The following is a 24,876-nucleotide window of genomic DNA, read 5'->3' on the forward strand; positions in this document are numbered from 1 at the left end:
TGGCCGCCGCCCCGCCGGAAGCGGCGCGGGGGCGCTCTAGGCTCCGCTCTGTGGCAGGCGGGGAGGGGCGGGGCCCTGAGTCCTCCAACGTCTCCTGGGGTCCTGGGGGTGGGGGGGCAGGGGGAGGTGGGGAAAGGAAAGCAGAAATAATTAATTATAAATAAATTAACACAGAATGGTAGGCGTGGAAGGGACCTCGAGAGGTCGTCGGGTCCAACCCCACTGCAAAAACAGGTTCCCTAGAGAAAAAATATTTTTTCTATCTATTTTTTAATAAATAATAATTATTAATTATAATTATAGTAGTTATAATGATAATGAAATAATAGTAATAATGAAAAGTGACGGGAGGAAGGAAGGAGAAAGAAGAAATGATGATGATTATGATGATGATGATAGGAGGAAGGAAAAAAGAAGATATAAAAATAATAAAAATAAAAATGATAAAGATGAAAAAGGAGGAAATATAATAATAAAAACAAGTAATTAAAAATAATTAAAATAACAAAAAAAAAAAACACGTTTTCTGCCCTAGAGCTGGGAGCTGCCCACAAGGGCGTCCTGTCCATGATGGGGACCACCGATGGCGTCCATGTCCCCTCAGGACAGCCTCGTGTGACCAGGGGGTTCCCAGCTGGTTTTGGGGCCAAAAAAGAGTCACTAACCCCCAAAAAAGTCACCGACGCCAAAACCGCCACCCCCGGCCTGCACAGGGGGTGCTGGGGTTTAGGGTGGCCCCATGGCTGCTTTAGGGTGGCCCCATGCAATGTCCCGGCTCTGGCCCCTCACCTGCAGGCAGCGGGAGGCCTGAGGGGACCCCTATGGGGTCACCCGCTGCCCCCCCACATCCCCTGCACCCCATGGGGCCTGCAGCCGTGCTTCATCCCAGCCCCATTCCCCCCTTCCCCTCTTCCCTCACCCCAAACGGCCTCCACAGCCTGGCTGCCCCGAGCCCCCAGTGTCTCCCCGTCCCCTCAGTGTCCCCCCATCCCCTTAGTGTCCCCCCGTCCCCTCACCCTACATGGGGACAGGGTTTGGTGACCCCACAAGTCCGCCCCACGAGTGATAGACAGCCGGTGGTTGTAGGGCACGCCGTGGCCATTTTGTGGCTTTGCCCTGCAAAAGGAAGAAGTTGAGGGATTATTTATGGGATTTGGGGAGCCGGCTGCGCCCCAAGGGCCCTGCTGCACCCTCCTGCTGCCGGGGGAGCATGGACACCCCAAAGGATGGGGACAGGGCTCGGGTAGCCCTGTGGGGGTGCCTTGATCTGGCCCCCACAGGTCCCCAACACATCCTGCCACAAAACTGCCCCGATCCTGCCCCTTTTCAGCCCCAAATTCCCCCCCGGTGCCACGCACTTTGCCCTGCTGGCAGAGCCACCCCTGTCCCCTCGGGGTGCATGGGCAGAGGCCGGGGCTGATATCGGGGCTGTTATCGGGGCTGATATTGGGGCTGTTATCGGGGCTGATATCGGGGCTGTTATCGCCCTGACCAACAACCTTCCCCTGCCCCAGGGCCGAAGGTTTATGGCTGCTTTTAGGGCCGGGCAGAGGCGCAGTGGGGCCGTGTGCTTGGGGAACGTTTCCCTCCCCATCCCGCAGCGGGTTCCCAGGCGGCAGAAGCCCCCCCATGGCCTCGAGGCCTTGCAGCGATTTCATTATTTCCTTTAATATTTCATTAACAGCCCGCTGGGACGGATCGGGGCTGCCTGGGAGCGGGTTTAGCTCCTTGTGAAGGGTTTTCCCTGGCCTCGTGGGGTAGGATGTGGCTGGGCAGGGGCGTTAGTAATGCTGGGGGGGCTGCGTTACCATGGGGTAAATAAAGCCCGGCAGGATTTTTATTATTTTTTACCATCAGAAAGCTGGCCAAGGGCTTTGTGGTGAGCCCCGTGGTCCTGGGCTGTGCCGGCTGGGATTTAGGAGCTGCCCAAATCCCCATGGGCTGAGAAACCTTGGGGTGAAGCCCCGGTCCCCGCATGAAGCCAGGCTGGGCTCTGTGGGTCAAAAGGGACATTGCTGTAAGGCCTGGGGACTTCCAGAGTCCCACAGCCCCAAAACCTGCGTCCTAAACCCCAAACCTACAGTTTGTGGGTACAAACCCCAGGAGATGCCCTCATCCTTCCCACCCCCGCAGCCCCCCGAGGCGATGCTGGTGGTGCCCGGGGGGGCTGCGAGGGGCCAAGCAGCATCCCCGGAGCTGGGCCTGTCCCCAGCAGGGCTCATCTCCTGTAGGTACGGGCTGGAAGGTTCCCACTGCTGCAGTCGGTGCCTGTCCCCCTGCCAAGCCCTGCAGCCCGCCGGCCCCGCCGCAGCGCTATTTCTGGCTCCACCTCGAGCCACGGCCCTCGGGCAGCGGGGAGGATGCTCCGAGCACCTCACGGGGGTGCCGGCATCGGGAGGAGCCGCCTGCCTGCGAGCCAGACATGCTGTGGCACCACCGTGTCCCCTACACGGCTCCTTTAGGGCTGTCGGAGCCCCAAAACTGGGCCTTGCCCCGGCACAGAGAGCCCCGGGTGAAGGAGAGGTCCCTTGGGGAACAGGGATGGGACAAACCCCTTGCGTGGCCACCTCTGCCGTGCTGTCACACCACACAAGGATTCTCAGTGGCCTGGGCCGCACCTCCCCCGCTTTGCAGTGACAAACGGGTGGCATTTGTCACCAGCTGTCCCCCCCGGCACGTCCCAGGGGTGCCTCTGTGCCACGGCCCCGTCCCACCCGGCTGGGAATGGGGCTGGTCAGGATAAACCCATTTGCCAAGCATCCTTCCCTCTGCTGCCCGCGCAAGACGGCTCGTTAAGGCTCCTGTAATTAGGGTAGCCCCAAATGATTGTTTATCAGCACCGGGCAGTGACGGAGGCCGGCCCGCTTCCGCACCAAACTGCGGTTTGGGGGCAAACCAGCAGCGTCTGCGTGGGGCCGGGAGGAATGGGCTGGTGGCCACAGAGTATGGGGTGTGGGGGGAGATCTGAGCTGTGCCCCCCCCCGTGACACGTGGACGGAACAAGGACGAGGACGAGCTGCCCACCTGGGTCTCCAAACCTCATTTCAAACATTTATTATTTTTTTTTTTGGGGGGGGGAGGTGAGGCTGTCCTCGCGACCCGGAGCCACAGACGGATGTCCCGCAGCGTGGCCAGACCCCGACCCGTCCCTGTCACCCCGCGGCACCTGCCGGCAGCCGTCCAGCGGCCGCTCTGGTTTCCTCCTGCCGTCCCCGTGCCTTCCTGCAAGGAAATTCAGAGCGCCTGAGTCACCGGCGGGGCGGCGAGGCGAGGGGCAGGCTGGCAGCCCGTGCTCCCCGCCGGGTGGCTATTCCCTCCCCCGGGCACCTTGCCCAGGCCTTGGGGCCGTCTGCGGGCTCTGCCCCGGTGCTGTGGCCCCAAATCTCAGCCGGCATCGGCCGCGGGGTGCTGGGGTTCCCCGGGCAGAAGCATCGGGCAGCAGATCTCCGGGGATGGGTTTTGCCCCACCTCTGTCTTTAACCAGAGCCCGGAAAAGTCCATTTGGGAAGCGTGGGGCGCCCAATCCTGCCCCCTCGCCTCTGTTTTTAGGGCACCCTTGGCCAGCCAGGCTCACACGGCCCCGCTATCTGCCCCACTGGCCATCCCCTGCCTCAAATTATTGGTGGGTTTTGGGGGATTATATGGGCACAGCAGGTCACGAAGCCGTCATCAGGGTGAAGAGCAATGCGGCCCCGAGCCGAGAGCTCAGGGTTATGGGGTCTGCGGCTGCTGCCGCCCCCAACCCAGCAGCACAGAGTGCATAAAACCCACACAAGCGCTGCCACGAAGGGTTGAGGGCACCTCTCCTGCCCGGGGGCACGGCACCGCTCTGCTCAGAGCATCAGCACGGCAAAGGGGCAGCGGGAGCGGGTGCGTGGCGGGCAGGAGGCGGGCAGGATGCGGCCCCTCCGTGCTCCCCACTCTGCCCGCACTCCTCCAGGCTCCTCCGCGGCTCCTGTCCTGTGTGGGATGGGTGGGGGTGGGTGTGGGGCTGGGGGTGGATGGATGTGGGGCTGGGGGTGAATGTGGGGTTGGATATGGGGCTGGGGGTGGATGGATGTGGGGCTGGGGATAGACATGGGGCTGGGGATGGATGCGGGGCTGGAGGTGGGTCTGGGGTTGGATATGGGGCTGGGGGTGGATGTGGGGTTGGATACGGGGCTGGGGCTGGATGCAGGGCTGGGGGTGGATGTAGGGCTGCTGGCAGATAGATGTGGGGCTGGTGGTGGATATGGGATCGGATGTGGGGCTGGGGGTGGATGTGGCGTTGGATATGGGGCTGGGGGTGGATGTGGGATTGGATGTGGGGCTGCCGAATGCTGCCGGTGGTCTCCGCTCAGCCCATCCCGGGGTGCTCGGGGGCACGACGTGGCCACGACCCCCCCCACAACCCCATAACCCCCCAACCCGACCCCGGCACAGCCACCCTGGGCCTTCCTGCGTGCCTGCGGGTGCCGGCAGCCCTCGGCGTGCGAGCAGCACAACCACCAACCCCCATTTAGAGCACCGCAGTGCGCAGCGTGCCCCCAGCACCCCCAAAAAAAACAAAAAACAAACAAAAAATAAATAAATAATAAAAATAAAAATAAAAAAAACACCAAAAAAACGCGAAGCCGGTGACGCGCGCGCCGCGCGCCCTCCCCCTTTTGGAAAAACCACAAAAAAAAAAAAAAAAAAAAGCACACAAAAAAAAAGGGGGAGGGCCGGGAAAAAGCCAAGCAGCACCGCCCCGCTTCACCTCCGGGGAAGGGGGGGGGGGGGTTAAATGGGGCCGGGCCGGGCCCCGCCTGCCGTTGCCGGGCGGGTGTCGGCTGCGGGCGGCGCTGCCCCCGGTGCGCTCCGATGGCCGCCGGCCGCCGACCCCCCCCGCAACCCGGCGGCGGCGGAGGAGGAAGAGGAGGAGGAGGAGGAGGGGGGGGAGGAAGGGGAGGCTGCAGCAGCCTGGGGGGGAGCGGGGGGGGTGAGGACGCGGTGCTGCGGGGCCGTTTTTGGCCGGGGCTGGCCCCCGGGGGGGCCGCTTGGGCGCTGGCGCTGACGGAGCGGGAGCTGCAGGTGCTGCGCCCCGATGGCACCGGCGCTGCGCTGCCCCTGGCCGACTGCGTGGGCTCGGCGGCTTTCCCTTCCTCCTCCTCCTCCTCTTCCTCGTCCTCCTCTTCTTCCTCGCCCTCCGCCTGTTTCTCCGTGGTGTGTTATCCCTTCCGAAAGGGCCGCTGGGGCTCCCCTGCCCGCCAGCGCCTGCAGAGGACTTTCCGAGTCGCCCACGGCCCCGACGCCGAGGGGAACCTGCGCATCGCCCAAGCCTGGAGCCAGCGCATCCGAGAGCTCTCGGTGCCCGCCGTGCCCGTGCGGGAGGGTGAGTGCCGGCCCGACCCCCCCCCCCCCCGTGGTATATGGGGCGTGGGGTCCCGAAGTTTTCCCCTATCCCCCCTGCCCCATCCCCTGATGCAGCTTTTTTGGAGTGCCGGCAGTGATTTTTGGGGTGCTGCCCCCCCCTCCCCAGCTCCATCCTGCACCCCACGCTGTGCTGTGTGTGGGTTTGGGGGGGGGCACGGGGGATTATTGGGGTTTGGGGCTGGGGGGCAGCCCCCCTCCATGCAGACACCCCCTGTGGGGTGTGTGGTGTGGGGCCGGCAGCCAGGAGAGGAGAGCAGGAGGGGGCTTGGGGAGGGGGGGTCCGGCCCCAAAGAGACAGAACAGGCAGGGGGTGACCCACAGCCCCCAAAGGATCAAGGCAGGGGACCCCCGCAGGCACCTGGGTGCCCCCCCTGCCTGTAGGGGACGGGGACATCAACGCGCAGCCCCGCTACCAGGGCTGGCCCTGCAGGCCCTTCGGGGCCAGGTGTGGGTTTTTCCCCCACTTTTCCCCTTAAACTGAAGGGGCAGCGGGCACCCAGGCCTCCTTGCCCGTCTCCTGCTCCTCTCCCATCGCTTTTTTTGAGCAGCCAAGCTTTCAAAAATAACACTAAGGAGGAAAAAGCCACCGCTGCTGGCACGGGGAGGACGGGGAACCCGCACCATCCCTGGGGGTCCCATCCGTCACCGGGGGCTGGGGAAAAACCTCCGGGGCCAGCGGGGTCCTGGGGAGGTGCTGGTCAGCCCCTGCCCCCCCGATAGAAGGATTTCTCCCCCTCCTCCTGCAGGGTGGTGTGTGTTAGAGAGCCCTGAGCAGGGATTCAGTGAGCTGCTGCGGTTATTTGGCTGCCCGGGCACTGATCAGGCTGGGGAACGACGAGGTGTGAGGTCGGAGGGGTCAGAGGGGTCCTGGCACCTCGCACTGAGCCCGCTTTGGGTTGGAAAACGCCGCTTTGGCACACGACCGGCGGCTACAGAGCAACTTTGTGCTGCTCTTAGTAAATAAGAGCGTGGAGGGGGGGAAAAATAATCCAGTGGAAAGGGGCGAGGGGGAAACCGGCTCCCCGGCCCCATTGCCAGCCCGAGCTCTGCCGCTGCAGGTCCCCAAAGGGTTTCAGATCCCTCGCCCTCGGAGCAGGAGGCGCACGGCACGGCCGGGGCCTCGGGGAGCCGGGGGAAGGAGGAGGGCAGGAGGCGGTGTGGGATTTTGCAGTTCTTCTCGAGCCGAGGGCCAGCAGGATTTACAAACCTCCTCCCCCGAGTTTTTTGGGCCGGAGCTGCAAACGCTGCTCGCCACACCCTGCGCGGCGTGTGCAGGACAGATAAGGGGAAAGCTCGGGGCCAGGGTGCAAGAAGCAATCGGGGCACCCCGGCCCTTTCCGGAGGGGGACAGGGAGAAGCCAAAATCTTCCCTGCAGCCCCCCCCCGGCTGCTGCATCCTCGAGGGGTAAAAGCCCCTCGGAGAGCTGCAGCTGGTGGGAAGTTTCTCCGCCTGACTTCACCCCCCCAAGGATGAAAACAGGAAAAAAAATCCCCCGGTGCTTCAAAACCACAAATCTGGGGGAGGCGAGCGCCGCCGTGCCCTGCTGCTGGCCGGGGGTGGGAGCGAAGCGCCCCGGGGCCGTGGGGTTGGTGTCAGGGTGGAGGAATCCAGCTCCCGGCCGCAGCAGGGCCGTGGTGTCAGGGCACGCCAGCACTAAGCCCTGATTTTTGGGGGGATCCCGGGGTTGTGTTTGTTTTTCCCCTTGCTGTGCACGGCCCCCGGTGAGCCTGGGGTGTTCGTCCCTGCTGCACCAAAACCGGACCTCGCCGAGGGACGTGGTAACGCGGCCGGGGCTGCCCGCACGGCTCCAGCTGTCAGCAGAGCCATGGAGAGGGCACGTGGCCCCTGGGTGATGTGTTCGGGGCTGTGCCCCTTCCTCCTGCTGACTCGGGCCCTTTGCTGCTCGCCCTCCTGCTCCGGGCAGCGCCCAGATGCTGCGGCCAGCGTTGCGCAAGGGGAAGGGATGCTGCTGAAACGCGCCCGCCAGGGTGGAGGGGGGGAGAGGAGAGGAAAAAACAAAAAAAGGGGGGGAGAAATGTCCTCACGGCCTGGCTCAGAGCACAAAGCCCCCGGGCTGTGCTTGCCAAGAGAGGATTCGGGGCTGTTAATGAGCAGAGAAGCTCTCAGGGGGCTGGAGTGGCCGAGACCCCGCTGCCCGTCGCTCCTGGCGAGTGCTGGGGGGAGCTCAGCTCACGGTGCTCTGCTCCCAGCCCCGAGGCCCGGCCGGTCCCATCCTGCCTGGTGCTGGCTGATAAGGGGCTGCGGAAGGCCAGGGGCAGCCAGCAGGGCTGGAACCGGACCCAGCTCACAGGACAGAGGGACAGAGGCGTGCTGACAGACAGACAGACAGCCAGCCGCGTGCCGGAGGCTTGCTGGCAGGCGACAGAGACCGGAGCTGTCCCGGAGCAGCGCAGCCTCCCCGGCGGCTCAGGGCTCACCAGTTCAGTCCCTGCGGGCAGAAAACCAAGGAAACGGCACCAAAACCAGGGGGGGAGCTCGCTCTGCCCCCCGGGGCTGTCCAGCACAGCGGGGAGGCCGCGGCACGGCCGTGACCTCGGCGAGGCCGGGTGCCAGCAGGGAGGCGGCGCAGGCGGTGGCCTCCCCCGCCGCGGTCAGCAGGAGGTTTTGATCTGTGCTGCGATGCTCGGACAAACACGAAGCGGCCCCACGTGTGCAGGCCAGGGGAGGGCCGGGCGGCGATTCCCCGCGTGCCGGCCGCCCTTTGCCCCCGGGTTCAGCGCCGCGCTCTGCGGCCGCTCCCAGCTCCCGGCAAGGGGCTTCCCGGCTCGGGGCAGTGCTGGGAAGCGGCGGCGGCTTTCGTGACTCAACGGCGCTGACGGAGCAGAGCTCGGTGCTTTGTCAGCAGCCAAAACCTCAGCGCGGTCCCGTGGGGCCCCCACACTGCCAGCTGTGGGGGCCTGGGGCTGGAGATGGGGGGGGGGGACCTGAATCTGGGGTCACGCTGCAGCTGGGAGGGGTTTTTGGGGAATGCAGGAGTCCAGGCACTCGGAGGAGCTCCCCGCATGGGATCCGTGCCTGTCCAAAATCACACGGGCTTGCTGCTGCCACTCCTGGGGGTGAGGGCTCAGTTTTTAGGACCCCGTGCCAGTGACACCAGGCTGGGGAGCCCCGAGCTCACCGGGGAGCCCTGAAGCTGAGGTGCTGCAGGGCATTCATGGCCCGTGCCCGTGCCAGGTCCCCCTCGTCCCTGCAGGGAGCCCTGGAGCTCCGTGGCACCGAGTGGCCACCCCAGGCTCTGCCCTGCTCCTCCCGAGGAGCGCAGCTGCAGCGTGGCCGGGGCTGGATGCCCCCAGGGGACACGGGGACCGCTGGGTTTGGGCAGGGGGACACGGCTGGAGCAGGGACTGTCCCTGCCAGGCCTGTAATTACAGCCCGGCCGGGGGCATCGCGCACGAAACCAGAGCCCGGTGGGGAGCAGGGGGAAGAGGAGCGTCCGTCTGTCGGCACGGCTGGCAGTCCTGGCCCCGCTCCAGCTGGGAGGGGGGTGGTGAACCAGGACCTCGACCCCCAGCCCTCACCCCTGTCCCCATCCTTGGCTCGCCATGCAGGACCATGGGGGGGGGACCTGGGGGACCCCAGAGCTCCCCAGCTCTCCCGGTGGGGACCCCCAGCCCCTGCCCAGCGCTCCCCTTCCCGCAGGGCTGCAGCAAACGCTGCCCAGGCTCACAGGGCGGCCCCCAGACCTGGCTCTGAGCCCCTTTTTCCCCCTCACCAGGTGCCAGCTACGGGGTCCTGCCCCGGCCCTGCCGTGCCCTGGTGCTGCTGAACCCGCAGAGCGGCGCGGGCCGCGCGCTCGATGACTTCCACGCGGTGGTGCAGCCCATGCTGGCCGACGCCGACATCGCGCCCTCCATCTTCATCACCGGTGAGTCCCCGCATGCCCTGGCCCCTCTCCCCGACCCCCTCCGACCCACGGACCTACTGGGAGTAGGCACGGGGCACGGCGCTCAGCTCTCGCTGCTTTCCCCCGCAGAGAGACCCCACCACGCGCAGGAGAGGATGCGGGAGGAGGACCTGTCGCAGTGGGACACGCTGGTGGTGATGTCCGGGGACGGGCTGCTCCACGAGGTGAGAGGGGCAGGACGGGGCACGGGGCTGGGAGGAGAGGGGGGCCGGGGGCAGGAGCGGAGTTTTGAGACCTGTAGACAAGAAGGAACAGCAAAAGGAGAAAACCCAGGGCAGGCACAGCCTCTGTCCTGCCCTCGGCCGGGGGCAGCGGGGTCCTGGCACGGCCCCGGGTACCACGAGCTCCCTCTCTCTGTCCCTGCAGGTGGTGAACGGGCTGATGGAGCGGCCGGACTGGGAGGAGGCGCTGAAGACGCCGCTGTGCATCCTGCCGGGGGGCTCCGGGAACGCCCTGGCCGCCTCCATCAACTACTATGCAGGGTGAGCCTCGGGGGACGGGGACGCCCTCCTGGGTGCCCCCCTGCTGCAGGCTGGTCCCTGACACCGTCAGGTTGCACCCCCTGCATTCCCAGCTCCCCCCACGCCCTGTCTCTCCTCCTCCAGGCTCTAAATTTGGCAGAACTTCACCCAAACGAGCCAGGGGCTGAGCTGAGCCCCCGGGGAGCAGCTGGCTGTGCTGTATGGCAGCAGCTGTAGGCGCAAGGCTGTGCGCCCCAGGAAACACCCAGGGTGGGAGCGGGGTTGTCCTGGGCAGCCCCACATCGGTCCCCAAATTCAGGAGCTGGTTTATGCTGCCCTTCCTAATGGCTTCATCCAGCCGGGAGCAGCCTTGAGGGGGCCACGAGTGGGTGCTGGGACGGCAGGAGGAGCCCCCAAACCCCAAACTCACCCTTCTCCGTCCCTCGCAGCAACGACCACGTGGCCAAGAAGAAGCTGCTGACGAACTGCACCTTCATCCTCTGCAAGGGGCTGCACGCGCAGATGGACCTGGTGTCGCTGAGCACGGCCTCGGGCAAGCGCTTCTTCTCCTTCCTGGGCTTCGGCTGGGGCTTCATCGCCGACGTGGACATCGACAGCGAGAAGTACCGGCGGCTGGGCAACGCGCGCTTCACGCTGGGCACCCTGCAGTGCCTGGCCCGGCTGCGCGTGTACCAGGGCCGCCTCTCCTACCTGCCCCTGGGCCCCGAGCACGGCGCCCCCCCGGCCCCCAGGGACCCCCCGGAGCCGCCGGAGGAGGGCACGGAGCAGGGGGCTCTTCCCTCCGACTCGCTGCTGGCGCCGCTGGGCCAGCCGGTGCCGGCGAGCTGGGCGGTGGTCCCCGAGGAGGAATTCGTCTGCGTCTACGCCATCTACCAGTCCCACCTGGGCACCAACCTGCTGATGGCGCCGGCGGCGCGGCTGGACGACGGCTGCATCCACCTCTTCTACGTGCGGGCGGGCATCAGCCGCGTGGCGCTGCTGAAGGTCTTCCTGGCCATGGGCAGGGGCACGCACCTGGACCTGGGCTGCCCCCACCTGCACCACGTCCCCGTCCGCGCCTTCCGCCTGGAGCCGCGGGGCAGCGCCGGCGTCATGACGGTGGACGGCGAGGCGCTGGCCTGCGAGCCCGTGCAGGGCCAGCTCCACCGCCGCCTCTGCCGCGTGGTCTGCGGCTCCTGAGCGGCCGCGGCGCCGAGCCGCGGGCACGGCCGAGCCTTCCTCCCACTCAGGAACCACCTCCTCTTCCTCCTCTAGCAATAGCTCTCTGGGGCCGCGGGCACCTCGCTTAGCTTTACTCTCTTCGGGACGGACCCAAAAATGAGCCCCGAGCCCCGGCAGGTACTCGGCGCCAGCGAGGCGCCCGCGTTTCACCCCGGTACGAGCGGTACGAGGGGTGCCAGGCCCCGGCCCCGGGGCGGCTGCGCCGGCACAGCCCCGTCCCCAGCCCCAGCCCTGTCCCCCCCCAGGCTCGGACGCAGGCGGTGGCACTGCTCGTGTCCCTGCCACGGAGCCAGCCTGACCCAGGGCGGTCAGGACCAATGTCTAACACGAAAAAAATCTTTTTTTTTTTTTAAAAAAAAAGAATGTTTCTACCCAAAGCTTCCTGTAGAAGCAGAGTTTATTCTTGTGAGAAATGCAATAAATACCTAGTGTTTGCAAAAAAACAAACCAAACAAATAAATAATAATAATAATAATAATAATAATAATAATAATAATAATAATAATAATAATAATAATAATAAGCCCTGGGATTTAAATCTGAGAACACAACTGTCCCAAAAGGGGCTGAGGCCCTTTACTCCCCAGCACCTTGGGGTCAGGATCAGCGCAGAGCCATCGCCCCCGAGAGCCACTCAGGCAGTGGCTGTGACTTCTTGGGGTGCCTCCGTGCCCCATGTCCCAAGGAGATTGTTGAACGCAGAGAGCTGAGCCCCACACAGGGACGTTTTGGGACGTTTTTGGGATGTCTTGGGAACAGCTCGGTGCCTACGAGCGAGGGAGGCATTCGGGGGAGCCGGGTGGTTTTGGCTTTGTGCCTCAGCCGGGGCCCTGCGGGGAGCTCTGGTCTCCACCTTCCCGGACAGCCCTTGCTCGGGGCCCTTCCCGGGGCTTGGCGCAGGGATTACTCAGCCTTTTTGGTATAAAAGTGCAGTAATTAAAGCTCATTTACCGCACAGAGCACAAAGGAGGAGGGTAAACAGCAGGGGCTGCTGGCGGTTATTCAGCAGCAAACGCTGCCAGGGGGTGGCAGGGCCGGGAGAAGGCCGCGATTGTTCCCAGCCCTGCTCCGAGGGGCCGGGGTGTCCCGGCTCCAGCCACCTCCCCCGTGGGGGAAAAATAATTAAAAAAAGATGTAAAAAAAAAATAAAAAAAGAAAGGGTGAGGCTTTGCTGGCCTCCCACCGTGTCCAGCCCCAGCCTCTGCCCAGGCAGGGGAGGTGCTGAGGGCTTTGAGCTGCCTCCGAGTGCGAGGGGTCTGGGGGCTGAAGGGCTCCCCGGGGTGTCCTGTAGGGTTGGGTGGTGGCAGCAGGGTGGCCGGGGGATCTCCCAGGGGCTCGGGCCCCACGTTGTGCTGCACACAGAACCTTATTTTCTTTCTTTCTTGACCCGAGCTCTCCCACAAGCTGCCAGCCAGCAGCCGAGGGCCCTTCCAGAGGAGCCCCCGCGGCTCCTCCTGCCTGGAGGAAGGGGCAGCAGCTGCCACCCACCCCTCAGAGCCAAATTCTTGGAGGTTTTACACAACTCCAGCAAAGCCACGAGCCTCAAACCACCCCCATCGCTGCCCACCACCTCCTCTCTCCCACCAGTGAGGGCTCAGCACCCACCCCCAGCACCCGTGGGTGTCCCTGCAGGGGCGCTGCAGCCCTGCACACGCTTACCTTGGTGCTGAGGAGGGGGCCACGAAGGCTTGGAGCCCCCAGATCTCGCTCTGGCTGCACCAGGAGCGGCCCAAGAGCACTGGGAATGAAAATCCAGACAGGCACACCACGGAGCAGGGCTCTGGGGGGGTGTTTGTGACGGTACGGGGGCACTCCGGGCACCCCGATCCCGGGCAGCGGGGTCCCCTCCGGCCCCAGCACGTGGGAGGGGAAGCGAGGGCCAGGGGAAAAAAAAAAAGAAAGAGACAAGAGTCAGAGCTACTCACAGAGGCAAAATTTAATGGCAAGTCATCTTCCCTCCTTTATTACACCTTGGTTAGCCAAACGAAAAAACAAAAAAAAAAAATCTGCAGGTAAAAAAAGTTTTAATGGTCACACAGCACTTTATACATATATCATAAGCAACCAAGCATCCACATCTGCACGTGAACGACACACCTCTAAGCATGGCCTCAATAGTCAGGTCGTGGGTTTTTTTTTTTTCTTCTTTTCATTTAAATACTGTACAGAATCAAGGCTACAAACTGATTTTGTAATGCTTCTTCCCCAACCCCAGCACTTAAAACAGTTACAGGCTGCTCTTATTTGTACATCACACAGTCGTGTAGCCAGTTTTAAGGCTAACAATATGCATCATGCTTTGGCTTTTTTTGTGTTTTTAATTTTTTTTTTTCTTCTTTAAGGTTTTAGCCTCTTAAATTTTGTTACCCTTAAATATTACATACATACACAAAAAAATTACATAGCTGCAGTGTGCTCACCACCAGCCTCGTCACCCAGGAGCTTCACATTATCAAAAGCTTAGAAAATCTGTAAACCTCCGCGCACGCCTCGGGGTGGGACACCGGCTACGGAGAGCGATGCGAGGGGCAGCAGCGTCCCCTTCCAGCAGGCCAGCGAGCACCTTCCCCACTGGGAAGCCCCAGGAACCTGTGCAAAAGCTCTTGGTTAGGATCGGAGGACAACGAGGAGACTTCTTGGGCCAAGGGGAGGACCTGGGGCGCGAATCCTGGCTGTCCCCGTGCCGTCCCCGAGCCCTGCGCACTGCTTCCCCATGAGATGAGCTGCAGGGAGCGAAGGGAGGGTGAAGCAAGGAGCTGCAGAGCTCCTCTGCCTCTCCACCCCAGCCACGTCTGGCCCTAAAGGGTTTTCTCTCTCTCTCTTTGCCCTGCTGTTTCCAACCAAGAGGGACCAGAGCTCCCTCCTGGCCCTGGGTGGAGCGGGGTCAGGCTGCAGCGCGGCGAGGGGAACGGGGGGCGAGGGGAGTCGGTGCCTGCAGGTCCCCAACTGTGACTTTGCCTGGTGAGCAAGAGGTTTAATCGTGGGATGAGCCTCGCTGGCTGCCTCCCCTGCCCCAAAACACAGCCTCACCCTCCTGCCCCCGTTGGCCCTTTGTGTTTCGGAGATCCCCCTTCTCGCTCGCCAAGGGATTCATTCGCTCAGCACCAGCAAGGAGCGGTGAGGTACGCCTGCTCTTCGGGCTGCCCTGCCCAGGGCTCCGAGCAGCTCCCTGGGCCCTGCAGACCCCCTGGCAGACCCCCAGAGCTGCCGGCACCGCAGCAGGGTGCAGGCGACCCACCTGCAAGAGCGGCGCTCGCAGCCAAGCCCTGCTCCCTCCTGGAGCTTCGGGACGGGCCCTGGAAAACCCTGGCAGGGGCCGTGACATGGAGAGGGCTCGGAGCAGCCAGCCTGCGCCTCCAGGCAGGCTCCGGGGCACGACGGGGGCAGGAGGCGATGGGGGCAGTGGGTTCAGAGCCCGGGGTTTCAAGTAGCAGGAAGCACTGCGCGAGATCAGACTGCTCTGCGGGGTTTCTAAACGAGGCCAGATCCTGGCCAGGGTGGAGGGAAGGGGACGCAGCCACGTTGAGCTCGAGTAAGGGAAGGATTTCTCTCTCTCTGTCCTCCTGAACGCTCAGCCTGATTCCCTCCCGGGGAAGCTGGCAGGACACGCTGTGCTCCGCAGGGATGCTGAGGGCTCTCCAACGCCGCGGCATCGGGCAAATGCAGTAGTGCTAGGGGGCAAGCTGCCGAGCTCCAGAAGTGAAGATAAATGCCTGCACACCCAGAGAGAGGCTTCAGCAAGGTGCCTCGGCCAGGACCGCGTGGCTCCGGCAAGCCCCTGCCTCCAAGTGCTGAAGGGCACCGGCTCAGGAGCTGCTGCAGCGCGGCTGCTTCCAAGGGAGCGCTGCGGTGGGGATGAGGGGTTGGTGCTGTACCCACGGTGCTGCCAGCCACATCCAGGCCATGGCAGGAAGCAGCTGGCGAGGGAAGGAGCTGATAACAGCCCACACCAGCGCCTGCCGTGCTCGTTACTGGGTGAGTAACGGGGCAGGAACCGTCCCCAACCGCTGCTGCAGCGCGCCAGCTCCTTCCCTCAGGGTGACCCTGCCTCAAACAGCTCCCAAACGCCCGTCTGCAGCCCAGGGATGGAGAAGCAGCAGTCGTGCCAGGCTCAGCAGCCAGACGAGCTGCCAAAGATCTGCAACGGGCCCCGAAATCGCTCGCTACCACCTCCCCACGTGGGGCTGAGGAGCGGGGCACGGCAGCCAGGCTGGCTGGAACAAAAGATTCAGATAGCTAAGCAAGGAACGAGGGCAGAACCCCGGATCCCATTACTTCTAGAAGACAGGCATGCGTGGTAGGGAAGGGGAAGGCTGCCTTACTCTGGAGAATAAAGAGTGTGGGTGGCTGGATCCGATTCCAGAAGAGCGACCAGAAGCCCCGGGAGCAGATGGAGACCCCGCGGCACTCCCAGGGGGCTGGCGCCGAGCACCGCTCTGCCTCTCAAGCCCTGACTCCCTCCAGAAGAACCTCGCAGCTACTGGTGAACAACTAAGACTAGAGCAACTCCGTATGGTGTAGACAACTCCAACGCAAACACAATCCAATGTCTAAGTACATACAAGCTTGGGTCGGCTTCAGAAAACCCATGGTAATGCGGAGAGAAAAAAAAAAGAGAGAGAGAGAGTGGGAGGGCATCGCCCCCCGCTTCCAGACTACAGCCATCGCTTCTCCTGGCCTGACCCCCAACCGCACGGACCGCCGGGCGCAGCGCTGGGTGGGAAGAGCCTCTGGGTGGAAAGGTGCCCCAAGATGAAAGTGCAGAGGGAACGTGGCTGCAAGACTGCTTCTGTGCAGGGCTCAAATCTTACCATTGCGGGGTCAAACTCGTTAAGAGGAGCACGTACATGGGACAGGGGGGAAGGAAGGAGGGCTGGGGGCAAATTCATGCTTAGACAACCTTTCCTCGAAGGAGCAAATCAGGCCTACCACCTTCTTTGGAACAAACCAAGCTGAGGAAGAAAAGCTGGAAGGAGAAGCCAGTTTACTGGTAACAGCGTTTGCCAATTATCCTTTCTGCTGCTTTCCCTTCTCCCCTGCACCTGCCTGTCCCTAACCTGATGGTTTATTTGTCCTCTGTCCACTCCGGGATATTGGCCCCTGCTAAGGCAGCCCGGTACTGCTGCAAGACACCACGGATGCTCTTAATGAACCCCTTGGACAAAGGGAAGAGGGGGAACCCGATATCGGGGTAACCGCTCTTCTCCGGAAGGAAACTCCTGTAGCTCTTTCTCCTTTTCTTTGGTTTCACGCTAGGCTGCGAGGCAGAGTCCTGGGCAGCCTTCCCCTCGTCCGTTCGGTCTCTGGCCAGGTCTGACCCCCTGGCTTGGCCCGTGCTCTCCGAGTCTGAGTACTGTTGGAGATCACCGGCGGCGGGCGTCGAGGTCGTGAACTCCGAGTCGTCCAGCTCCTCCTTCCCGTCGAGCGCCGAGTCGGAAAGCTCGGCCGCTGCCCCCTGCTCCGCCGCGCTGCCGTCCTCCCCCGGCGACCCCGCCGCGTCTGCGGGGCTCTCGGCCAGGGTGCCGCAGGCGGAGAGGAGGGAGGCAGCGTCCGCCCCGTTGGCCTGTTCGTGACTCCTCTCCACCAGCTCGTTCGTCTCCAGCCAGGACTCGATGCGGGACACCAGGCGCCAGCCGTTGCAGCGAAAATGCTCGCGGATTTCATGCTCGAAGACTTCCACCGGCCGGCGCAGCAGCTGCATCATGGACTGCACCACGCGGATCAGGGTCATCTCGTTGTAGCAGCGACTGTTCTCGTAGCCCTCCTGAAGGCCCCGGTCGCTGTCAAAGCCTGCCTCATTGTAATAGGGCTCGTTCACTAAGATAAGACCTGCCAAAAGAAAGGGAGAGCAGCGGGTTAAAGGAGGAACTTCGCTCTGAAGCGCTGCCCGCAGCAGGTGCTGCCGGGCCCTGATTTCTGCCGGCACATTTGGGGGTCGCAGGAGCACCTCGCTGAGATGCCAAACCAGCTTCAGCTGCAGCCACGCTGATTAAAGCTGGCAGCAGAGGGAAGGACTGCAGGAGATGTGCTGCAGGGAAGCTGGGCTTTGGTTTCAGGCAGGCAGCAGAGGCCAGGCTGGACAAATAAGTCTGCAAAATGCAGTGGACCAACATGACAAAGAAGCAATTGTGTGAATGGCTCTGTGGCCATTTACTAGGGCAGTGAGGACCCCAGACACCACCAAGAGCAGCATTCAGGAGTGCTGGCTGGCAAAAAGAGGTTTCCACTGGTGCAACGCAGAGGGCACGCAACAGCAGAGGAGGTCAAGAGGGTGGAAGGAGAAAGATTTCACGGCGACTTTCCCTCTCCTAGCAAACCTACTGCCAAAAAACATAATGCAAACACCCCATTTTTCAAATATTTTCTCTTCCTTCTCTTAAAGAGAAAGAAATCCAGTCTTTAGCAACAGGCTTTGTTTGATCAGACCGTCCTGTCCAGTACAGTCCCACCAGGGCAGTGCTGAGGCAGCACATGAAGTCACCCACACCGAGCTTTCTCCGCTCGTTTCTGGCCTCGTCTAACGATGTGCATGGCACCACCAGGGCCAGGCTGCTGGCACCCTGCCACGGGCTGCACGAGAGCCGGTGCAGGTGAGACCATGAGTCTCTCAAAGACCAGGCAGCGGGAGGGAGAGAGGAGATCTTCCACTAGGACCACGTTACTCCAGTAAAACATTCAGCATTTCACCTTCTAAATTTGGATCCCCGGCTCTGTAAATGAGAGCAGGCCTTGCTCCTGGTGCTGTCCCCCCCCAGGAGGATACAAACAGACCGAGACTTCAGGAGCCGCCCGTGGACCCGAGGCAGCAGCCCTTGTTCTGTGTCAAAGGTTTCTCAAGTCACATTCCTGGGCTCCCTGCATAGAAAGTTGGCCTTGAGGAGATTTGATTTAGTCTGTCTGCTCTCAAACTAGATATTATAGGGCAAAGCGCTGTAACAGGAAGCCCTGGGGCTTTTCTAGACACACCCCTGATTATTCTGCTTTAGAAGGAGTGTAAACACCAGCATCATGTGCAAAAATATGCCCAAAGTAGGATGGGTGGGTGACTCAGTGGGGATAAAAACAGCCCTGCAAACGAAGCCCGGTTTAGCAGCAGCTTCAATTAGCTTTGGGAACCGACTGAGAACAAAATGGTTCACCTCTGTCAGCTCTGCCTAACAAGCAGAACAGCTCTGTGGTGAGCTGCTGCAGCGAGAAGAAGGGAAAGCATTGTCTCAGAGACCTGGGCTGCAGCCAAAACTCAAGGCGTGAGGAAAGCTCGCACCTGCCTGGACTGCTGAACCGGAGAGATAAGGACGCCGCTTTGTCCAGCGAGGTGAGAGCAAAAGGCAGCAGAAGCCCAGCTGGGGTGGCACATCCCAACTGTGCATCCCCCCTGCCTCCCCTAAACCCGCATCCCCCCTGCCCCCTGCCTCCTCCCGTCCCACAGGTTCCGCAGGAGCACTTACCTTGGATGGAGATGAGTACTTGAAGGAGGCTGGATTTACTGGTCCACCTTTCCGTCCCCTGAAACACACAGACAAACACATCAGAGGGCCGAGGCACCACTGGTTTGCTCCGTGCTAATTGCTGGAGGAAGATGGTGTGGTTTCCAGCAGGAACAATGCTTGTCTGACTTGGCATGATGTGCCAGTGTCCCTGCCGGGCCAGCTCATCTCTGTTATTTTTGCCAGCCCAGCACCACCCCCTATCAGGCCAGTTCTGCCTGGAATGTTGCAAACCCACACACCAGACACCATCTCCAACCCCCCACAGCTGCCCTATCAATCCCCCTGCCCAAAACACACCATTTGGTGGCTCTGGTTACGCCAAGTCTCCAGCTGGCCTTGGTGCCCCACTACATAATTCATCCACTGCGTGAGGGACGGGGACCTAAGCCACAGGAGAACGAATATAACACCTTGGACATCCCTGCTGTACCCCAGCTCAGCCCAGCCATGACACAGAAACACACGGGATCTGGGCTTCTGCCCTCGTTACTTGCTGCTCTGGCTACAGGCTTCTCGTTAAGCAAAGACAGGCGAGGGCCAAACAGTCCCAGAAGAAGCCCAGCCCTAAAACCTGCACCACCACCACCACCAGTCAGCCAGGACTCGTGGCCCGGTGGTTTGTTCCAACAGTGGGCTGGCACCACAACCGCTGCTACCTGCAGCAGTGGGAAGAACGTGGCAGAAAGCGGTGGGTGGCAGCCAGCCTTACCTTGCCGATCCACGTCCCCAGGAGGCTGACGCACACTTTGCCGTTGTCGTAGAGGTTGGGGTTGAGCCTCCCGCTGCACTGCGAGAGGTAGCGGAAGAGAGGCGGGACGGCAGGGTAGATGTTGGGGAGCTGGATGTCGAAGAGGAAGAGGCCGTCCTCGTAGGGCGTGCGCGTGGGTCCTTTGATAAGTGCTGAGAAGAGATCCTGCGGAGAGAGGGGATTGAGCCACGCGGCGCTGCGCAAAGCCCGCTTGGCACAGAGGCGTTGGCACAGAGATTAACTCAGCCCTCGCCGGGGAATTGCAGGAGTTCTCAGCCACCACATCTCGGGGCACCTTCCCCCACAAGTTGCACTTCTACCGTGGCCTTATTGTGCCTCTGGGACTGCAGCTGGGCCTGAGAGGGTGGCCGGTAATCCCCACTGGTTGCACCATCCCTTCTCTGGCTCTGTGGGACAGGCACCCCCGTGGGCAAAGCACCCGAAGCGGGTTTCCTGCCGTGAGAAAGCCTGGGTTGTTTGCCACCCCGACTCAGGGAATGCAAAAGCAGTTATTTGCAGTAATTACAGCCGTACTTCGCAGGCTGCACACATTCCTGCGCCTCTAACGCAAGGGATTAGGGCGAAGCAGGGAATTGCAAAGACCGCGAGCTGGACTTTGAGCCCAGCTCCAACGCGCAGGCACCGCCGAGCAAACACTTGCCATTCGATCCTCGAAGGTTTTAACCATGATGCCGTCTGGCAGGGAGGTGGCCAGGAGAGCCATTTCTTTCCGCACAGTGCTAAAGAACTTCTTTGCTTCTGGGGGCTGGAACTCCATTTTCTTGAAGGCATGGCTGTCTGTGGGGCAAGGAGAGAGGGATTAAAGCCTGGAAACTGCCACAGGCTCCTTCCGAAGGCAAATCTATCCATGTATCAAGCCTGTCATTCAGAAGAGAAGAAATGGGGGGTAGCAGCAGCAAGAGAAGCTTCAGAAGTATCTCGTTGAACAACCCCAGCTCTTGCCAGTGAAGACAAGAAACCCTAGAGCTTTTCAAAAATAACCCAGCTCCTGCATCAGCCCGGGGCAATTTAACTTGCGTTGGTGCAGAGCCAAGAGGCAGCTAGAGATTATTTGAGTTTTCCCACACCGTACGGCAGCCACAACCTGCACCTCCTGTTCTTTTGGTCCCACAAAGGGCCCTGTCATGCAGCTGGGACAACGAGGCATCAAAGTGATGACCTCCTGTCTGCAAACCCTGAGTGCAGCTCCCTGCTTTTATTTATACATACCTCCAGAACAGGTTGGCCACCTCCCCTTCTCAGGTCTGGCCGGCTTGCCGAGCACACCTCAGGCTCTGCTGTCACCAGCGTTCTGCACGGCCAGATGCTCTTTTTTTTTTATTTTTGGCTGATTAACACTAACAAGGACACTCACCCAACCAAGGACAGCCAGCAGAACACCAGCTGCTCCTGCTCTGCCTCTAAACCGATCCACCCCTGCAGAAAAATCCCGCACAAACCCCCTAGCTTTGAGGTGACTGATCTCCACAGCCCTCCAAAGTCAGTTTCCGACGTGGGAAAAAAAAAGGGAAGCCCATTGCTATGGCTTGGAAGTGGTGTCAGTGCCTAGAAATGCCACCAAAACCCCAGGTTCCCATCCCAGAACAGACTGTGCTACTGAAGTTGTCCCGATTCCCCCGCCCCAGTTAACAAACTGTGAGAAAGATCGCGGAGGAAACCCAATCCAAGAGGCCTAGAAGCAAATGTTTTGGAGAAAGATAAACATTGCAGGACAGCAACACAGGACAGAGCCTCCCACGGCGGCCTGCCCCGACACGCTCACCTGGAGCATACTCCAGCACGGAGAAGACTTCTCCCTTGGCACTGGTGAAGGTGACTCCAGGCTTGCCCCCGCTCTGCTGGCAGAGCACCGGTGTCTCACTGGGCCACTCCGACCTCACCGGTGTCTGCGCCTCTGCTTTTTCTTCTTTCTTCTCCGTCTCCACCATGGCTTCCATCTTCTCCTCCTCTGCAATAGCCACGTTATCCAAGGTCTTCTTCAGGTTTTCCTGCAGCTTCTTAATATCGTCCAAGAACTTCTTCTCCCGAGTGGGTTTTTCCAGCTCCACAGTGGGGGAGGTGGGAGAACCAGTCAGCAGCTGCTCCACAGTCATATTTTTCAGGCTCTCCAGGATCTTGATGGCTTCCTTCAGTTCTCGGAAGCTCTTTGGGGCTCCGTCCTTGCCAGCTTTCTCCGCAGCGAGATCTGCAACCGCCATAGCCACAGCTCCCTGGACTTGTTCCTCTACTTTCTTCACCTCCTCTACCACCGGCTCCTCGGGCTCTAACTCCTCAATTTTCGGGTGGTCGTCTTCCATGAGGCCGTTGTCTGTCTCCCAGCTGTCGCTTTCATCCTCCCACTCCGAGGACGCCCCACTGGTGCTGCCGTCAACAGAGTCATAGTCTGACTCCTCGATTTCCGACTCGATGTTGTACAAGTGCTAAAAGGAGAGCACGGTTAGAGGAGACACCCGAGCGCCTCGGCTGAAGCACACACAGAGCCTGAATCGTTTCTGAACGCAGGAAAATCACTTCCCACCATGGAAAGGGTGGACAGGATTTGTCTGGCTGTTGCAACCACTTCCACCTGTACAGGGCGGATGGTGTTTGATCCCAGTGGTGTGCTCATGGATAACCCGCACAGACTGTGAATCAGCACTGCCCCATCCTCCACTTCTCCAAGTAGGGCACTGGGGGAAAACTAGGGCAGGTGGAGATAGGATGCAGCCAGCTCGGTGGCTGGGATACAGCCGACCAAGGAGAGCAGGCTAGGGCCAGGGAGCTACCCAAATACCCTGGGGTTTCTGAACGCATGGCTAGTTCAGAAGGCACTGGGTATTAGGTGTGGAGCTCGTGTTTCCGAGGCCTGCCCCTGTACCAGAAACCCTGCTGGCACTGAACCCTGCATTTGGCTGCCTCGACGCTGTCCTTCCACAGAGACAATGCTGGAGCCAGGAAAACATTCACAAACCAGATTTCTTCTCCTGTGGCACACACTTCTTGCCACCAGAGCTCTGCTGTGTTGCTTTAGCCATTGTATGTCACTTCTGCTTAAAATTCAGCTGGGACAATAAAGCCCAAACAGCTGCTGAATAAACCCTTACATAAAATGTTCTCCTCCCTTTCACAGCTGAAAGCTGAGCCCATCCCCACTCCGTCTACCCTCCTCTCTTGTAAAAGTGCTTCTGCACATGCTGCATCCCTCACGAGGCCCCCTTGCAGGGGCTTACAGACAGCTCCAGCTCCAAGTTCCCTCACGGAAGCAAGGGAGCAGGAACAACTTTGCTCCTGACACTTGAATGGTGGCCCCGAATCCTCTCCTTCTTGCACGATGTGAGCCTAGAGGCTAAAGATGTGAGCCTAGAGGCCACGGCATGTGGACACTCAGTCCTTTTGTCAAAGCCCCAAGCTGAACAAGCGCTGCTCTGCCAGTCCCGTGCCACCCAGAGACAGGCAGCTCGCAGGGGTCAGCTGGGTTCAACGCGAGTGACTGCAGGCAGGAAAAGCCATCAAAACCCACCGCCCTCAAAGCTAATCCAAACCTGAGCTGGAAAAGTCAATTAGCCAGCTACGCCATCCTTATTTTTAGAGCTGAGAGAAAGCGCCCAGCCAGCTCGTCTCTGAGCACACGGATTGATAAATCACCGCTTCCCCAGCTGATAATTCACGCTGCTGACATTTCCCCGGCTCCCGCAATTACGCAGCCGAGCAGAATGGAAGGGCCTGGAGTGACACAGCAGGAGCTGCGGCAGAGCCCGAGCTCCGCAGCGTGAGAGCAGCCCTTTGTGGGGCACGCATCAGACCTCCGATTGTGCCTGCGACCCGAGCGCATGTGACATCAGGGGGAAGGGAGACAGCAGCCTGCTTTGTGGCGCTCCAGCCCACTGCCATAGTGCGGGCATTGACTATTCTGCTGTAATTAATGCAGAGCTGCTTGCTTGAAAAAGAGATCTTGATCGAGCAGATGCATCTCTGCAGCAGAGGCAAGGGCGCTCGCTGCCACGCTGACGGAGATGGGAGCTTACAGAAGCTGGGCTGCTCTTATCTTTGGGGTGTCTGCGCTAATTTGAAGCAACAAGGAGGAGAGCCACGGGACAGAGCTGTATGTAGTCGTGAATACGATTACGAGACAGTCCAACAAAAAAAAAAATAAAATAGAACAATGCAGAAGAGAAATGCATGGGGTTAAGTGGATTAGCAGCGTGGTTCTATCTCTATTTTAAAGCTTGCACTCAGCTCCTTCCCCTCCCTGCCTTGGGAGGAGATTCGGGTCCGATTCCTAGGTTAGCTAAGGTCACAACCTGGGGCTCTCATCCAGCTTCTGGGGGAGCTTCTGAAACCAAATAAAACACTACAGTGCCATTTCACAAGCGAGACAGAAGCAGCAACAGCTTTTCAGCAGTTGGGCAACACGGTTAAGCTGGGCTCAAGTCAAAACTGGTGATCACTTCGCTCTGCAACCCCCGTCTGCAAAGCTGCAGGTGCTGCAGGAAGGCTGTGGTCAGAGCTGCGAGCATGCAGTGCGTAAGGAACCAGCAGCCTGCCTGTACTTTCCTGGCAGCATAAGGCTCTCTAGATTGAGAATTAGCAGTGACCAATTAGCTGCTCAGTCCTCCTAAAAAAAAAAGCAACAATTTTTGTGTGCTAATAGAGGTGTGAAGCCACCCTTTCATATGGGAAGGCAATAAATAGAGCAAGATTCCTTTACAGAGCAAACCTCTTTGCAGCTGGCATTTAAAACTCGTCACTTGGCTAAGAATTAGAGATCACATGTTAGGAAAAGGACCTCACCTGAGGCAGAATGATAGTCTTGGAGTTATCAGCCCACACCACTTCCACCTTGCTGCTGACATCCACGCGAGCCACCTGTCCCACCGAAGGCTGTGGACACAAGAGCAGTTTGTCAGCCTCTTTTCTTCCCCAGGCTGTTCAGTGCAGAGCAGGAAGCTCTGGAGAAAGAGCTGTGCCCCACGCTGGAGACCTCCAAACCTGCACCCTCCTAGAAAATGCTTGCAGCTTAGCCAGAGAGCTGGCTGCAGCAGAAGGGACAGGAGTCCTGGGGTCCCATGGAGAGGGGGAGAAGAATCCTACGTGCAGGGTTTCCAGGAAAAACCCCTTAACACTACCATGGAGATGTGGAAAACCCCTCCCCATGGCGGAGGGCCCCCAAAGGGCTGGTCTGGCAGCAGAATTCCTGAATTTTTCACCAGGCTGAGAGCTGTGGCCTTCCCCAGGGGCAGCACCAGGGGTACCTGCCAGGAAGGGACCCGACGGTCCCCTGGAGCAGGCTGCCCTCTAGTGGGTTGCAGGAGCCACCCAGCAGGAGGGGCTCACAGCGGCTTTCCCAGGGAGCAGGAGCAGACCTGCTGGCACAGAGGGTGCATGTTAAGTGGCATCTTGCACTGGAAGGTTATCTGGGTCAGCCGAGCAAGCACGGATATGTTTCACGCTGCTGAAACCAGAACCGCAAGAGGAGCCATCCCACACCTTTTAACCCTTTTTGAGAACGATGTCTCAACAGCTGGAGATCTTCCAGGCAGAATAAGAAAACCTCTTTTCCTAGCAAACAGCGTATTCATGGAATCACTTAGGTTGGAAAAGGCTTCTAAGATCAT

General features: G+C 60.5%; 2 protein-coding genes across 2 annotated transcripts in view; one reads left to right on the forward strand and one right to left on the reverse strand.

The window, feature by feature from the left end:
* The first annotated feature begins 4,077 nt into the window (after positions 1-4,077).
* On the forward strand, positions 4,078-11,349 carry SPHK1 (sphingosine kinase 1). The gene is made up of 6 exons (XM_032199917.1): positions 4,078-4,107; positions 4,966-5,353; positions 9,132-9,281; positions 9,390-9,484; positions 9,687-9,802; positions 10,231-11,349. The coding sequence occupies exons 1-6, from the start codon at positions 4,078-4,080 to the stop codon at positions 10,979-10,981; spliced, it is 1,530 nt and encodes a 509-aa protein (XP_032055808.1). The 3' UTR covers positions 10,982-11,349.
* A 1,592-nt stretch (positions 11,350-12,941) lies between these two features.
* UBE2O (ubiquitin conjugating enzyme E2 O) overlaps positions 12,942-24,876 on the reverse strand; it is a gene marked incomplete at its 5' end in the record, with an annotated part of 58,995 nt that continues 47,060 nt past the window's right edge. Inside the window, 6 exons of the mRNA XM_032199851.1 lie at positions 12,942-16,852; positions 18,472-18,529; positions 19,223-19,426; positions 19,923-20,059; positions 21,045-21,702; positions 24,053-24,142. Of these exons, the coding sequence (XP_032055742.1) occupies positions 16,089-16,852; positions 18,472-18,529; positions 19,223-19,426; positions 19,923-20,059; positions 21,045-21,702; positions 24,053-24,142 (1,911 nt within the window). The remainder of the gene's footprint in view (positions 16,853-18,471; positions 18,530-19,222; positions 19,427-19,922; positions 20,060-21,044; positions 21,703-24,052; positions 24,143-24,876) is intronic.

Source organism: Aythya fuligula, chromosome 18, assembly GCF_009819795.1.
Source record: "Aythya fuligula isolate bAytFul2 chromosome 18, bAytFul2.pri, whole genome shotgun sequence".
Taxonomy (NCBI): domain Eukaryota; kingdom Metazoa; phylum Chordata; class Aves; order Anseriformes; family Anatidae; genus Aythya; species Aythya fuligula.

Coding starts and splice junctions, on each gene's coding strand:
- SPHK1 (XM_032199917.1), top strand. CDS start 4,078: ATGGGGCTGGGGATGGATGCGGGGCTGGAG. Junction 5,354..9,131: donor CGCCGTGCCCGTGCGGGAGG/GTGAGTGCCGGC, acceptor CCCCCTCACCAG/GTGCCAGCTACGGGGTCCTG. Junction 9,282..9,389: donor GCCCTCCATCTTCATCACCG/GTGAGTCCCCGC, acceptor TTTCCCCCGCAG/AGAGACCCCACCACGCGCAG.